At 41.6% G+C, this 17,595-nt stretch overlaps 1 protein-coding gene across 3 annotated transcripts in view; it reads right to left on the bottom strand.

Moving 5' to 3' along the window:
* Positions 1–17,595, bottom strand: part of DOCK1 (dedicator of cytokinesis 1) — a 276,377-nt gene that overhangs the window by 207,997 nt on the left and 50,785 nt on the right. For all 3 annotated transcript variants that reach the window (XM_048946145.1, XM_048946146.1, XM_048946148.1), the window contains 5 exons: positions 14,263–14,360; positions 11,583–11,672; positions 11,026–11,126; positions 9,060–9,194; positions 6,337–6,445 (listed from right to left, as the gene is read on the bottom strand). In XM_048946145.1, coding sequence (XP_048802102.1) covers positions 6,337–6,445; positions 9,060–9,194; positions 11,026–11,126; positions 11,583–11,672; positions 14,263–14,360 — 533 coding nt within the window. The remainder of the gene's footprint in view (positions 1–6,336; positions 6,446–9,059; positions 9,195–11,025; positions 11,127–11,582; positions 11,673–14,262; positions 14,361–17,595) is intronic.

Below are 17,595 nucleotides of genomic sequence, written 5' to 3'. Positions count from 1 at the left end.
ACTGCATTAAGGAGGAGTCCTGAGCACATATTCTATGCCCAAAGTAACCAAGGCGACATTTAATAAACCACACAGATTATGGTCTCAAAAACCACCCATCCAACACAGCAGCAAGCCGTGAAGGGCATGTCAACGGAAGCACTGAGATACACAATTAAAAAGTACAAGACTAGTGCAATTACAGCCCATTCTGCATGCCATTTGGAAAGATACCCTGAACACCTCATCTCCAAGCTGATGCATTAACACCAATACACTAATAGGACCCAAAAGCATGGCACTGCTTTGCCTCGCAGCATCCTTCTGCCTCTTGGCACGACAGTCTGCATAAGCACTCAGCACACTAATATGAGAAGTGGTCGTTTTGCTAAGGACCTGAAAGTCGCTTTTGATTTCATTTTGGGTGATAGATAAAAACAGATGGAAGTTTTATTAACTTACTTTTATTCTGAAGTTGGCAACACTGAACAATCCTGTCATTAAGACTAAACAGAAATGACTGCTGCAATAACAAAACCAGCCTGTGATATACAAATAAAAACAAAGCAAATTCAACCTTTCATTCCACTCTGGGGCTTATACTGACACTGCATTTAAAATAAATTTAAGAATACTGTACCAAGAGCCTCTTTAGAGTAGCAGGTAAGGAAACTGCAGCACTAAGTTTTGGGTGCCATTAGATTGAACAAATGATATTTGCAAAGTTTTAAACAAAACACATTCAGAGCAGTATAGCAGAGTTTCTGTCTTGGCTGTATCTCTTTGTACTACATAAAAGCAAAAATACCTGATTTAGAAGTGCCATTTGTAAAGTCATTCATTTCAAACACTGCAGCTATTCTCAAAATTAAGCATAAAATTTCTTTGCCAAATACAGTATAACTTTATGAACTCTTTTGTTTGATGAAGTCATAAATTTCTTTTATCTGTGCAATCTGTACATGACTTTAATGTTAATTTTCACCTACTCCATCACTGAGCAGAAAGCACATCCCTTCTACACAAGCATTATGCCTGGCTGCAAATCTCATAAAGCCAGCCAAATTAAGCCTGGTCAGCAGCTGGATGAAACGATTTCCAGGAATGCCTAAAATCTACTTCTGGGTTGCCCAAGTCTGCAATAATCATCCGTTCCAAGTCACAAGTGAACCCACGCCTCTGGCACAACATTCAATGTAAAATAAAGCATAAAGCACGATCACGACGAGATCAGCACATCAGTTACCAAAGGAACAACAGACGTCCCCATACAGGTCCCTAAGAAAACACAAAACTTAATCCATGGATGCATTTGAGCACTAAATTCATTTAAAATGGTGGCTGTAAAATATTGAACCTGTTGGAAAAGCCCTGCAGCCCAGCGCAGCCTGTTTTGTTTTCTCCTGATGACGAGCACAACCTGAGCAGCCTGCAATGCATTTCTCCATTGAAATACTTCTCTGTGGTTTTAGCAATAAGCACTTATTATTAGGGAAAAAATAAACCGTGGATACCAAGAAACATGTACTATTTGTTACAAGTGACAGGAGTTACAGAAACCACACACACAGGAGAATTCTCATTAGAGAAACGCTATCATCTTCTGCTCCAGTTCCCTGCGGTCACATTAGGGATAATTTTTACATGCACGCCTACTTTATCAATATCATTTAAAGCACAGAACTAACTCGCCTGCCTGCCTGTATTTTCAGTCCTGAACCACAGCACAAAGCCACACAGAACAGCAAACATCCAAGCAAAGTGCAAGAGCCCTGCTGAGAACAGCTCAGCTCCCTCATCCAAACACTGCCTAAATCAGACAGTGCTCATAAATTCTATACAGCTGATTTCCACTGCTCTTGTTTCAAAGAGATGCAAGAATAAATTACTAGGAAACATTTGCATATTCATCTGAACTTAAAACATCGTGTCAGGCTTCAGCTGAGCTCACACTTAAACAGCAAAAGGTTAAGGAAATAATTATCATGCACCAATTAGCAGAAAACAGGATCAAAAATCAGGAAAGCTCTCTACACGTGTAGCCATTGTAAGTACACGTAAGCATCCAGTGCTGCACACCTTCAACAAATAATTCCTCAAATCAAACTGATACTTGAAAAAGCAAACAGCTCAATGTCCAAAGAGAGGCACTGCTGCAGCCCACTGCTACTCATCGTGCAAGAAAGACCGCAGTGAGATGATGACCTGGAACGTCTGTCAGCACAGATCAATGTTTTCCCTCTCCAGTTTGGACAACTGCACACCTAAAAAAGCAAGAAGGAAAGGTGGCCCCTGAATGACTGCCTCAGCTACAGCCAGCAGTGATGCAAAAGAAAAGAAATAGTTTGCTCAGGTGACTAAGATTCATGTTAAACACAAATTCATAACATGCTTGGATTGATCATTCATAGCCTAGGATAAAATATTTTCTTTTCATTCATTCTTTCCTCTCAGTGTTTCAGTTGCAACATATTTGAGGATTGGGGATCTGATAAATGTTTATAGATATCTAAAGGGAGGTGGGAGGCAAATGGATGAGGCCAGGCTCTCCTCCTTGATGCTGTGTGGCAATAGGATGAGGAGTAACAGCCTAAAACTTGAACATAGGAAGTTCTGTGCTAACATGCAGAAGTACTTCTTCATGGTAAGGGTGATGGAGCACTGGAACAGACAGCCCAGAGAGGCTGTGGAGTCTCCTTCTATGGAGACATTCAAGACCCATCTGGACACTGAGCTGAGCGACCTGCTCTAGAGAACTGCTTTGGCAGGGGGTTGGACTTGATGGCTTCTTGAGGTCCCTACCAACCCCTGCATTCTGTGATTCTGTGAGCCCACCAAGAGCTGAAGATGCCAACAGAATCTCTGTACGAGCTTTTAGCTCCTATCAGTAAAAAGTATGTAGCTGAAAGACCCACAACTCAAATTTAAATTGTTGGTAATGCTTCCAAAATATTATTTTGCTATACGAACGGCCGCTTATCTCCATGCTGTAAACAAGCTTTTTTTCTCCTCTAGATATGAAGCCACCAACTGCAAACACAAACACTAAGCATCAGGCAAGGAGCTCTTCTTTAACAGCAGTGACAAAGGGGTAGGACCCAGCTCCCTGCAGGGCCCCTGCCCTGCCAGCACCACCAGAAGCAGTGGCAGATGGGCACAGAAACGCTTCTCCTACCTTCAGGTCAAGGTTTGGCTCTTCAGGACAGCCCTGTGCAAGCAGCTCTCCTCAAAAACCCTCTTGGTTTTTGTCTCCTCAAAGCCTAAACCTGCAGCCAGATCAGCAAAGCAACCCTAAATCCTTGTATAATTCAAGCAGTTTTCTTTTCATTAAACTTTTTACTTCTCAAGGCCTTGCATGCATCAATAAAAAAAGAGGGGCAGTTTAAATGCAAATTATTAAGTAACTGAAGAGCTGAGCAACAGTCAGGAACAGCTCATCAGCTTCCACAAGGACATAAATATTTGAACAGATGAAGAGTAATTCTTCCCAAGAACATAAGACTCTGGTCATTCATTCTTCCCCATGCAATGTCAGCCTGAAGGCTTCTCCCTTCACAGATACGTTGGGAAGAAACAGAAAATAACAACAAAAAAATCAGTGTAGCCAACCCAAAGGGAAAAAGTTGTAACCATTTCATAAAAACACTGCAGTGGAAGTTCTGCTCCATGTCGATAAACTATTAAGAATCATTAAAAGGAAAAACAGAAATATTCAAATCCGAGAATTAAGTACCTACCTCTTTTAATGTGAAGCATCTTAATTTTCTGTGTAGGTCTTTTCAACTTCTTATCTCTCCAAACAGACTTATTTCACCTACACTTACCTAGCTTTGTCAAAGAATGTTAAAAAATATGTAACTAATAGCCTGAAAGCGATAAAGCTGGATCTGCTGATCTGAACTGAAGAACATCCCCAGCCAACAATTCACCTGCTATCTACATTAGTTTTCTGTGTGACTTCAGCACATGGAATTCCAGTTGCAACCCCACTGTCTGGCCAGCACAGCACTCATACTCCAGCTGCAGCCATGGGAGATCCCACCTCACCTCTTGGCTGCTTCAGCATCCTGCTGCATCACACCTGTCCTTCACAGCCACTCATGGCCCAGAGCTATGGACCAGAACAGCAGCCAGCACTCAGTGTGTGCATCCAGCAGGGCTATCTGACAGCCAGAAGGCAGACCTCACCCTCAGCCTTTCTGGTTGACACCCCCTGGCCACCACACTCCAAATTGATGGCCCCATCAAGCTGCCAGCTACAACACCAAGCTGCCCCTCCTGCACTGCAGCTGCCAGCACCAAGCAGAAGCATTAATGCACTCTTCTGAGATGCACTGCTGTACATCTGTCTGCTCTGAAGCTCACCTTGGTGCCTCTCAGTTCCATGAGGTCCTCATGATGTTCCTCACCGCTGGCACAGTACCTAGCTCTCCAGCCCAGGTTGCTGACAGCAATGCAGAAGGAAGCCTATAATAGCATGCCTGCTTTCCATGGTTACTGACATCCTCCCAGAGCTCCAACATGTTTGTCCTGCAGCAGTTTGCTTTGCAGAAGCCACTCTCACTCCCTTTCAAAAACACCACCCAAAGCAATCCCATTGTACACCTATCCTTTGTAATGGAAACACAAAGTTCTAGCAGCTGAAAGAATTGCAGCGCTTCAGTGGATACTCAAACATAATATGAACAATCTCGCAAACTGCAAAAGTCAATACTAACAATTACATATTCTAAGAGCTAGGTAATTAGAGTCCCAAGGAGATGAAAGCAATGAACGAATAATAAGTGAAAGGCTGTGGAGGCTGCTGAAAGGCACCCACAAGTACTCTTCTGGCTCAGCCTTGCACTGATCTGAGGCTGCCTCATCCTCCTGCATGCTTACACCATCAGCTGCAGAGTGGGTGCACTCTGCCCAACTCTGCAGAAACCTGGGTGTGGAGCACAGACTGCAACAGACACTGATACAGTGTGATTTCTGTCCCCTATGCTAGGAAATCTGCCATCCTTTCCCCCCAGGTGAACACAACGAAGTTGATTTGGGGAGCACCTTTGCATTTAATACTTTTCTTCAATGTATAACAATGTCAGAAGAATAATTTTAAAAGTCCATGTTCATTTGCATTCTGAAGCAGCCCTCACAAATGAGTCTCAGGAAATAAATCTTATATTCGATCCTCATAACCTGCAAACATCCTATCTGTAGCACACGCAGTTTGCGACTCAAACTTAGCAATTTCTATCCAATGTAAAACGCTCTAAAAGAGAATGGAAAGGCATCTAACTCGAATAGCATCATATCCCTATTTTGTTATCAAATGTTAGTCTGAGTTCTCACTTGCAAACCAAAATATTCCAACTCATAGGCCTTAATTCCCACTGTCTGTTTTTGCCAAGTGCTCTGCATAATACCACGAGCCTGAGACCAGCTATTAAGGACCAAGTGTTGAACCAAGTGTTTTCCCACTCCACACTTCACAGCTTCCTCTTGCACAGGCACTGTGCTTTGCCACTGCTTACTTTGCCTCCTGGATGCCATATAAAATTCTTCAAATATACAGCAACTACGCACCTGAGCAGGAAAAGTCTCATTATTTCCACATTCAACCTCAGTTCTTAGCTCCTTTCTGATCATCTTCTAACAGATTCAGCACAGTTGGGTCAAGAGGTGCATCCTTTTATACCTTCTGTCAGGACTCACAAGGAGAACATCAAGGTGCAGCTCATCAAACGTGTTTACTACAGTTGCTAAACTTATCCAAAGCAAAAGAAACTCAACTGAAAGAATGTGAGACCAGTTTTGACACACTGACCTCCGACTGCTCTAAATTACAGGGCTGGAGGATTTGCCTATTAATGGCTCTGCAATATTAATAGCCTTTCCACTAAAGGTTGGAGACCACATTCGCAATTCCAGAAGCCAGCCAACTCTACCAGAAGTAAGCACCATATTAAAGGGAAAAGGTGGAACTGGAGGCAGAGTTTGCAGTCTGACTCACTCCTGATTTGCCACACAGAAGTATGCACTGTGGCTTCAGATGACACGTTCCTGAACAGCCTAGGGTGTAAGTAAGCGCATAAGGATACAATATCAGTATCTGACCAACAATGACTTAAAAACACCTTAAAGGTAAGGTTATTCATTATTAACTGATGCAATTTGAAAGCGACGTATTTGCAGCAAGATAAGAAAACTTGTCTGAAACGCATTCTTCATGCAGTCACAAACACTTCATTAGAAACACTAAGCGTTAATTAAGTTAGAGGTAAACACGTTTTTGGGCACAATTACAACAAACACTTTATAAACTGCCTAATTACAGCTGAGGACACAGAAGATGGAGAGCTGTACCCCACATACCTTCACTATGACGGTCTGATCGGAGATGCTGCTCATCATCTCGTTGATGGACTTGAAGAGCTGCAGCAAAGACTCCCTGAAGTCTGCTTCTCCTTTGTTCTCATAAAGTCTGAAAAACAATTGGGTATGTCATAAACAAAAAATGGAAATGCCTGGAAATCTGTTCCAGGGACCGATAAGTCCCCACATCCCTTCATTTTCATTTACTTGAATTCTCAAATGTTTACACATCATTACACTGCACCAAGAGATTTCCTTCACAGGAAACTAAAGAAGCAGCAACCAGACTGGGCCAGCAGCAGCAGCACATTATTTGTGCCTCCAAATCACTGTGAACCCCTGCATGGCAACCCAATTCCACACGCACAGGCAGCAGTTGGGCTGCGCTCTCCCTTGCCACACCAGCACTAGCAGATGCCTGTGAGGACCAATGCCAAGAAGCTCTGTGATGTGGAAGCCAGGAAGCATCCCAAAAACTTGCCAGCAATCATTAAAATCTACCAGTGGCCCAAGGTAAGCGACCTTAAACTCCGTGAAGGAAAGGAAAACACATCAACCCTTTCTTTCCTCAACACTCTTGTTCATGAGAGGAGTAAATTTAAAATCTATTTCGCTGCTGATTTATGAATAGCTAACAAAACTAGTCCTGTTTCCCACACAGTCAATACGGCTGCCTCAGAGGAATGACTAAAAGTTTGCAAGGTGCCTTCAGACAGGATTTCCAGAGCTGATCAGAGCCCACAGCAACCCCTCTGCACAACTGAGCTGAAGAACCTCATCCTCTGGTGAACTCTGGTTCAGTACAGCATTGGAACATGTATTTTTGGAACTCCTTGGAGTGTTTCCTCCCTGCTCACTCCATGTATGCCCATGCACCTCTGCTTGCCTCCAATACCATCAGCAGCCAGCTCTTGAAGCTGCCTGCAGTCACACGAGCTCTGTCCCTGAGCTCATTTTGCACCAAGACTCACTAGAGCAGCATTCACCAACACCTCCCCTTCCCTTTGTTTTCTTGTTTAATTCTGCAAAACCCAGCAAGAAAGGAGCCCTGGGCATGGTGTGCAGCTCAGAAGGAGCACCACAGCCAGGCACTTTCTCTGTACAGTCTGAGGATGATTTCTTCACTCTTGAAGGTAAGCAAGCTGTACTAAGAGTTCATTATGAACTTCTCCTATTAGAAAAGGAGGAGTGGCTTATCTTTTTAAAATACATATGGAAATTGAGGTGTTCTTGCTGCTTTGCCCTGAAACTAATGCGTATCATTTTTAATACTGTGTTCATAAGCCTTTGGGAGCCACAGGCACTATTAAATGCTATGTAACAAATGCACAGGAAATACAAATACTACAGAAAAATTATTAAGTTGTGCTATTTTCTTGTGCAAGCTTTTATTCCCCTTTCAGGTTAAAACTGGGGGCTATGCAGGACAAATTACGTGTTAATCCCAGTTTCAATTATGGATTCCAGTGTCCCCCTGAACACATTAGAGAGGTGCAGCACATACTAATATAAGGAGTAACCAAACTTGACAGTCCAATAAATCAAACCGCTTCAGACAAAAAGCTTTGCATTTCAGAATGGAAAGCATAATAAAAACAAACAAGTCAGAGTCTCAAATATGTTTCTATTGCCAGCTATTTAACATACCTCTCCTTAATACACCTGGTAATACACAGAAGCGCAGCAGCTATGAGAAGAACAGTATGACAGCATGGCAGCACCTCCACCACTGCCTTCAAAGTTTAAAGACTTTTCTACACTGAACATTACCACTGGAATCAGTACTGAGTAACTCAAATCATGATTTTTCTGAAGATTACCCAATCTTTTGCCCTTACAGCATTGATACACAGCACACCAGGACTTGCCATGCTTTAGTTAGATGAACCAAGCTTGTACACATTACTCAGCCCTGAAGCTTATCTGATACTACATTCCCCAAATGCTATTTATATTGTCTATCATATTACTAAAAGTTAAAAATACGCTTTTTCCAATAAAAGATCCTGCTTCCTTGCTGAAATTTCTCAATTAAATCCTACACTTCAACATTATCATCATTTCAATTGCACATCTCAGGCAGGATTTCAGTCCTACAGCAGAACAAACTGCGGTGTCATTCAGCATTCAGAAGCTTTTCCAATTAATCCCCAGTCACTGAGAATTACAGCTCCGCAATGCTGAAGCACTCTGAATTACTACTTAGCATGAGAAAACCCAACGGCCACTACTGAAGGGTCATGCTGCCTCTAAATCCAATCTCCAGCAAGATTTATTTTTTTTTCCCCCATTTTAAAATGATTTGTAGGTCCTGCAACAGTATAAATGACATTCAGTATTTTAATGGATATCACAGCAAGAATCCTAAATGAGTCAATTGCACTTCTGTCATTCACAGACAGGTTGATGGAGCCGGTGACTTCACAGCTCTACATAAATCCCTTGCAACAAGTTTGTTTCAGTCCTTTCACTCTTTCTCACAGACTGCATCTTAATTAAGATGAACACAACGAATTGCTAGTAGCAGTTTTCATATTTTGGGTAGAAAACAGAACACTGATGTCAAAATTAACTTAAAATAATTATTTGTAACTTGACTTCATGGACAGACAGCACCAATGAGCAGTGGTGCACATCAGTGCTTGTGAGGGAACCCAAGTGATCCTTTCTGGACAATCCCACCCGCTGGAAGGGCAGGGATTTCCCACAACCACCACACTTACTGATTGAACAGTATCCTGGACCGGACTATGAACTTGAAGATGTACTCCAAAGCTTTCATGGCTTTGAAGAGTTGGTCAGTGATACCACATTTCTCAGCGTTATCCACGTATGTTTTTAACACTTTAGTCAGCTTGCTGTTTCAAAACAGAAATACAGAGAAGTTATAAGCATGTTCACAGCAAAGAATTTCAATGCTGAGAGACTGAAAGAAAAATTGTGCTTCACGTAGAGCCCCCCACGGTACAAAATTAATTATGCAACTAATAAATAGACATTATGAACTTGCTTGTGCTGATTAAGCAGCTGCAACCTGTTCTTGGGTGAAAACACAGACTGTGTCACTCAATACACGAGCAATTGAGAATGTCTTGATAAGATTCCTGTTACTCTGGATATTCAAGGATGCTCCAGTTAATAGGCCAATACAAGGCCACAACTACCACTAATACTAAAAAAAATAAAATAAACACACATACTTTGTTAAAATTGAAGCACTCAAAATGGGAGTGCCTTGCTTCATTAAGGTCTTCCTTTATGTAGCTTTGCCTGCTGATTTTGGACTAGAATTTGTGAAATGTACTGCTTAAAAATTCATAAGACAGCAGCTAAGAATGTGGAATAATGGAATTTCCAAGTGTGTCAAATTTGGAAGTAACACAATTTTAAAAATAGCACCATTCTGACTACCTCATTTTGAATGAATATAAACCACTTACATAAATGCAACTACAAGCAATTCTGTATTAAAATATCCTAGCTACAGCACATGCTTCAACGTGCACATTAAAAATAAGTACAACCATTGAATCACAGAATGGCCTGGGTTGAAAAGGACCATAATGACCATCTAGTTTCAATGCCCTGCAATGGGGCAGGGTCGCCAACCACCAGACCAGGCTGCCCAGAGCCACTACACACAAACACTATATACCACTACAGACAATGCTGTAGAGATAGACATCTTGATATACATGCATTTCTTTTAATAGGAATTAACCATTTGAGAATTTCAGTAGCCACCTGGATATTCTTCATGCAACCTCTCGTAACGTAGCCTGGTGCAATAAAAACAGAGAGGCAGCAGGGATCTGTCACAAATCAAGCCAACATTGTTAGGTCTTCCCAACACCCAAAACTGAAACCTGCTTCTACATCTCCATTTAAAGGAGGGATAGATGCTTTCCCTGCCCTACCAGCAGAAAGGCCATCTCCAGCTCCCGCAACAAAGGCAGGTGCTGCAGGAGGCTCCATCCTTTGTGTGCATCCACCAAGGCAGCAGAAGTGGCAGCAGCTCAGCACAGTGAATGGAACATCAAAGCTGCGACTAAAGGCATAACTTCTTCACTATTTTAAATCAATACTCCTCAAACCTTTTCTGCTCACGTAACAGAGACTGTAAAACAGCAAAGCATACAGCAGGTTTGCTCGGCTGAATTTTTTTCCTCCTAACATCAAGAAGATATCCATTATGTATTTTTCTCCTACAAAAACAGTCTGAAGCAGCAACAGTGGACCTAATGGTCAAGAAATACCTAAGACAGCAAAACGTAATGGATCTTTGTTTCCTCTTCACTACTTCCTCCCCAGAATGACAGTAATACAGATTATATAGGAGAAGATGTCAATTTAATCCACCAAACAACACTTATTTGAAGAATCTTAAACAGATACTACTTCCTTTTCAAGCGTGACTGAGAAATGATTACAAATATTTTCCTTACAAAACAGCTTCTGAAATAGTCAATTGTCCCCTCTTTCAATACAACAAAGTCGAGACTTTCTCCTTGCAAATACTTTATTGCTGCTGTTTTACAAGGGGAAGACATAACATATTCAGTCTTCCACACATCACATTCTATGGGCAAATTCCTAATTAAACAAATAACTAAATAATATCATCTAGCAAAAAAAAAAAATGTGCAAGCCATATCACATCCCCAGTTCAAAGAAGTCCTGAAGACTTACGTGTAGGCTAATGTAGCACTGAAATGCTTCTTAATGTATGTTTCCAGGACAGGATTAAAATGTTGAAATTTTCTGTCAGCAATCAGTCCAATGATAAAAACCTGAACAATGAGAATAATTATTGCAATACACACAGAATTAATCCTGGACATTCGACCACTATTTCAGACCACTGCAGTAACATTAAAAACAAAGAAAGGCTTTGACTTTTGATTATCCTCCCCATATACAAATATTTTCCCTTCCTGTGAGCGTTCCCTGCTCCAAACAGAGCTTTCTGACCCAGCCCTAACTTCTGCTGCTCATCCAACTCCAACACTTGGATCCTCTCTGGGAAGACAGCACGATGCCATGGCGCCATGCCTTTCATTCATACCCAACTGAAACTTCAAAGACAACAAAAAGTTTCCATGCATTTTTAACCAAAAATGCTAACTAGTCCAAAGCTAATAATGACTGCATCAATAGAAAACTGCATTTTAATATTCACATCACAATCACTTTTTTATTCATAATTACAGTACCTGCATTTTAGTCTATGCAGGATGCAAACTTACCAAAGCATCAAACACCAACGTGTCAAATGTCTCACTCTCTGAGTTCTCCATCATTATGTTAAAAAGTGCATCCAGAGTGTCTTGGAGGAACTATAAACAAATACAGAAGCCACCACATTTCAGAGGAAAAATAAAAATCAGGTTTCACATAGGTTTATGCAGCGTTCATTTATGCAAGATGTTTTTGAAAGTTAGCTGAGAAAGGGAAAATTTAACATTGTTTTTCTGCAAATTCTTTTTAGTTCATTATATAAATCCATATCACTCAAAAATAGGGAAAAAAAAAATCAAATCATATTTGGTACTTGAAGAAAACATTTAATTGATTCACAGTAGACGAACAAAATATATTCCAAAACTCAGTACCAACATACAGCCAACAGGGTCATGCATGTTCTGAAGACTGATATTTCACAGCACAAACCAGACAAGCAACTCAGGCTCATGCCAAACCAGTCACCCTGAGCAGTTTGAGCTGAGCAGTATGAGAAGTGCACAGCGTATGGCTTTTCACAGCTGCACAATTCCAAATGACAGCATACATGCAGGCGTGGGACACAGAGCACACAACCTCCTGCCCCAGCCCAAAACCTACAGGTCTATCCCTGTACACAGGAAGTCTTCACTAGCCAGCTGGCTGGACACCCTGATCTGTGCAACACGAAAGTAAAAGCAGATTAGTGTCAGGGGATACAAGTTGAACAGTGATAAAAGCTGTTTTACACGTATTTAATTACAGCACTGCATCCCACTGACAGCAAGCACCACATTGGTAAGCCAGAGATAAATACAACCAGGTGTATCAGCACAGGTTTCTGCATCTGCTCATCCTCTCCCATCAGACGACAAAAGCAATGTGGGGTTCTCCAAGGTCGAATTCTCCAGCCCAGCATTTGTTTTGGTTGAGAGAGAAGAGGCTTAACCTAACTAAGACTGTTCTTGCAAATTTGTCTCAAAGAAAAATGTTTGTTTGTTTTTTTAATCTGGTAGACAAAGTACAGCAGGGGAGGAAAACATAAGCAAACACTGTGCAACTGCTGCCTGAGATTATAACCCCAAGCAGATATTACATGCCTTGTGAGAGCAATGGAAAAAGACCTCAACTCCCACCATCCTCCCTTCGGGGCTTCTGTGTGTGCAAGGAGTTTCCTGGTCCACAAGTGATTCACTTGGACTACCTGCTGAATCCAGAGGTAAGTCTCAGGATCTAATGTCGACCTAGAAGCTTGCTACATACAAATGAATATCCAAAATATCAGCATTTAAGCACCAGCAGCTCAAGGAGAAACTACAGCATTGTTAGAAGAAGTTTGCCTTGGTTTTAAGAGTACTGTCAGGCCCAAAGCACTGCCTGCTTGGGTCTTAAGTCTCCAAAACAAAGGATGGTCAGAAGCCTGAACCACAACCAGGCAATCCTTGGTTTCACACTGAGGCATCCTACATGGCACGGCATTGGTACAAGTTTTACATCCCTGTACAAGGACTTCACATAGCAGCACGAGGGATGCAGAATCAGTGCTGCTGCTATCAACAAGAAAACAATTTTCAGGCAGGGAGACAGCCTACACAAAGACTTTTTGAACCTAACTGTAACAAATACAGCAAATAACTGGTCTACAAAATAATGCAAGAGGTGCAAAGAGCAGCAGAAAGCACTCACTCTTTCGTCCTACGTCTAAATCAAGTTGTGCCCCAATTCCCACATACAAGAAAGGCATGACTAAGGCTTCATACAATTCCTACAGCAGTGCAGGGAGATGGAGTGCCAGAAAACGAACGTTGCTGTTACTGGAACCTCATTTGCACAGCGTTCTGATGCTTCTAAAATCACCAGTCTCCATCAGGCACTGATCTGTTGTGCGCTCACTGATGTCGTTTGGAGAAGAATGAAAATTACAAATGACAGCACTGTGACAACACTCAGAACCAAGTGCCAGGGTCAAGTTTTGAGCCGTCCAATGATCCGTAATGAAACAGCAGTAAGGAAACCCTTCCCTAAAAACAGATCAGATCTGAGATCCTATTCTCACCATGCTCAATAAAGAATATCAGCAGCCTCAAGTATTTTAACGTCACTTTAAGACACGCATTCTTCAATATTTCTATTAAAAGCATTAAAATCCAAATGAAGCTAAAACACTCCAGGCCCTTAAGGGTCATCTGTCCCAGTACAGTACATCTTCTGACACTTTATTATATTCAATTTAGTAGAACACATTCAATAAACTCTCAGCCTACTCTTTTCCATAAATAAACCTGTCTTTATGTAGCTCTGTGCAATCACTCAGTGGCCTTGGCAAATGTAAATATCTTGGCTCAGCTCAGTATTTTCAGGGAAAGAACTTCACATCCATCTATTAAAAATATATAAATAACACAACGTGATGATTCTAAGATCTTGCAAAGAAAAACAACCTTTGCTTTACTGTGTCCATAAATAAAAGTCACAGGAGTAACTAGAGAATGCCATCAAAAATTTCTTCATTAATATAAATTTGCAGGTTACGTCCATTTTTACCAGCACTTAACATCTGAAATGTTCTTAGAGGGAAAGAAGACTGGCATCCTGAAGGCTAAGAGACACCCAGCTATGATTTAATGTGCACATACATGTGGTAGGGTAAGGGAAAGAAAAAAGGATAAAACCACCAAATGAACATTTGTGAAATTAACTTGTTACCTTAACAACTTCACCACCATCAACTTTCATCAACTGCTTCAAATTCTGCTGCAGCAGGTTCGTATTAGATCTCCATTTCAGAAGTCCCAAGAGATCAACTAGAGATTAAAAAAAAATTCTTATTATTATTGTCATTTTTATGTCATGTGTCATTATGTCATGACAGTTATTATGTCATGTGGGATATTTACATTCACACACACTGTAACTGTGTTCAGACAAACAGGTTTATTGCCACAGGTCAGCCGTTTCCACTGGACAATAACATGTGCCTATCATACCTCTGACACTGCAGAAATCTAGTAGAGTATCTTTGTCCTGAAATAATTGTGAAAGGCTTTAAATAAAAGCAGAATGATTTTGAAATGTCAGTGAAATCTGGGCCAAGGAAGCCCGATCCCTCATTTCTCATTTGCTGTATACAACAGTTGTGTGTTTAAAAAAAGATGCCAACATATAATTAGTCATCCACCAACACAGCGATATCCACGGGGCTGTGATTCTTCCAGTGTGAACATTTCTAGCTTCTCTGCTCTCTCTAAATACCATGAAAGCAAAATATGACAGCACAAGCCAAACAGTAGCAAACTAAGTTAATTCAGGGGGAAAGCTGTCTGCTTAGTAACTCATAACATCCAAACTAGTCGGCTGCTCTCCAGTGATGGACTGCGGCACGGGTTGGACCATGGGAAGAATCGACTGCAAGCAGTCTGGTCCTCAAATTCTACATCCCACTGTTAAGATGGTGTCAGTCCATCTTTTGCTGATAACCAGAAAACACAGCAGGCGTGCTCTCTCTTTTACTAGTTCTGAAGAACCACTGCACCATTTTTCAGTGAGACAACTCACAATCATGTTCCATCTACAAACAGCATGCTGTTAACAAGACTAAGTTAAGTGCGACTAAGATGATCAGGGGGCTGGAGCACCTCCCCTATGAGGACAGGCTGAGGGAGTTGGGCTTGTTCAGCCTGGAGAAGAGAAGGCTGCGGGGTGACCTTATTGCAGCCTATCAATACCTGAAGGGAACCTACACCCAGGAGGGGAGTAAACTCTTCAAAAGGGCTGACAACAGCAGGACTAGGGGAAATGGTTTTAAGTTGAAGGAGGGAAGATTTAGGTTAGATGTTAGGGGGAAGTTCTTTACTAGGAGAGTGGTTAGGCCCTGGAACGGGCTGCCCAGGAAGGTTGTGGATGCCCCGTCCTTGGACGTGTTTAAGGCCAGGTTGGACGGGGTCCTGGGCAACCTGATCTGACTGTGTATGTTTGGTGGCCCTGCTAGGCAGGGGGGTTGGAACTACATGATCCTTGGGGTCCCTTCCAACCCGGGTGATTCTGTGATTCTGTGAACAACCACACTGCAGCACCAGTAAGCTGTACCCACTTCTGCTTTTTTTGTTTTCTTTAAGATGCAACACAGAGCTGCAAACAAATCCAGAAGTCCAAGCTCACCACGCCTTCACCAAACTAAAATAGGGCAAAACTTCCTGCTGGTTTCATTAAGTTAGTTTTCAGCACACAACAAGCTGTCTGTAAGTCATCCTTGGTAGGAGAGCCCAAAGAGAAAACTACGAGATTTTAATGATTGCCTTGTTTAGTGACTGAATTACAAATGCATACTACTCAATAACAAAAAACGTGGCTAACATTGTGCGACTTCTGTCGGGGTAACTCTTCAAACAAAAAACAGCATCCCCAAACCAATCTCTCCCATGCTTTATTCAACCCCTCAAAGCACCCAACAGAACATTTGCAAAGACATCCATCTGTAGAGTCAAAGGTGCAAATAACACAGAGACCAGAGCAGCTGCTAGATGTTCCCAACATCTTTCACTCTACGGTAGTACAGTTAGGGTAGTAAGGGTAGTGGGTGGACTCAATGATCTTTAAAGGTCTTTTTCAACCTGAGTGATTCAATGATTTTATGGAAGGAATAAAACTGTCTCCAGTGCAGTTTTGGTTGGAGTAACTTCCCCTCTTAGCAGACTAAAACAAGCCTTCTCTGTCTTTGGGGAGCATTCAAAGCTGAACTGATGTAGTACAACAGCCACAGTCCTCCATTTTTATTAATTTATTCTATGGGAAGTCTATAGGTCAAAACCAAAGTCTCAGAAACTCAACATCAACAGAGAAAGTGCTTCTGAAAGAAAGTTGGAGATGCCTCTACGAGTTAACCAAAGCACTTCATGAATACATTTATATCAGGTTTCTAACACTGAATTGGGTTTCAGTCGGACTTCTAAAAAGGCACCAGCTTGACAAAAATGAGCTGGACAAAAGCCAGCCCACATGTTTGGAATGGAGTTGTGCAGTGCCGCAAGAAAACAAACCCATGTGCACTTTCAGTGTGATGGCATAGCAAATGCATAATGAATATACATGTGTGAACTGAAAATGTCAGCGTGCTCCAACAATGAGAAAGAGAAAAATAAGTTACAGTGTACAGAAAGAATGCGCCTTCACTCTGTGACTGCAAGCATTCGCCCCAGCAAAGCACCAGTCAACCACTTCATCCTACTCTCTCATTAAGCATAGGCATAAAATAATACAGTAAGTAGAACAGGGTAAGAATGTGAATTATCCTGTGTTTATCCTGTAGAAAATAGTAATTGCTATAGGTTTTCTAGATCAAGTTTATCAGGAAACATCAGAGAAAGAAGACTGAGGATTTTTGATTGCAAAGGGTTAGAATAAATATCTAGCCTGCCTGTAGCCAGTAACAACTTCAACAGCTTAACACATTTGATGCTGTAAGTTAAACACGAAGATCATCTTTTATATCTCAATTAACAACAGGCAACACACGGTCCAGTTTCCTGATTATATTCTTCCCTTGACTGATATGCACGCAGATGTTTCCCTTCGCTGATGCATCCACAACACATCAAGTGACAATGGTGATGTAAGGCATCACCTGAAAACACCTTGATAGCTCAAGGATCTCTCACTGCCTTACATTCCAGATTTTTAATAGAGATGACCCATTTTATTACATCAAAATGAGTTTGATACTTATGCCCAAGTCTTTCTTCAGCCGATAAAGGACATATTTGTTACCGTAGCATCTTGAGAGCAGAATAAAAGTAGAGGTACAAGGCAGCTGAATCCTGCATGTCTGGGAAGGACCTTATCTTCTTCCTCAGATGGCAAAGGAGCAGAATGTGGTCAAGAGGCAAAGCCATGACAAGCAGCATCTTCCAATGCCTCCAAGAGTTCACTCATCTCTGAGGCAGCTGTGGCTTTGCTTGGCATTGCCTTTTATTATTATTATTTTAAACTGTCCTTCTCAGGACTTCTTACACTCCTCTTCTTCCTAAAAATTAAACTCAAAAA

Source organism: Lagopus muta, chromosome 5, assembly GCF_023343835.1.
Source record: "Lagopus muta isolate bLagMut1 chromosome 5, bLagMut1 primary, whole genome shotgun sequence".
Taxonomy (NCBI): Eukaryota; Metazoa; Chordata; class Aves; order Galliformes; family Phasianidae; genus Lagopus; species Lagopus muta.
This window is presented reverse-complemented; position numbering and strand designations above follow the sequence as displayed.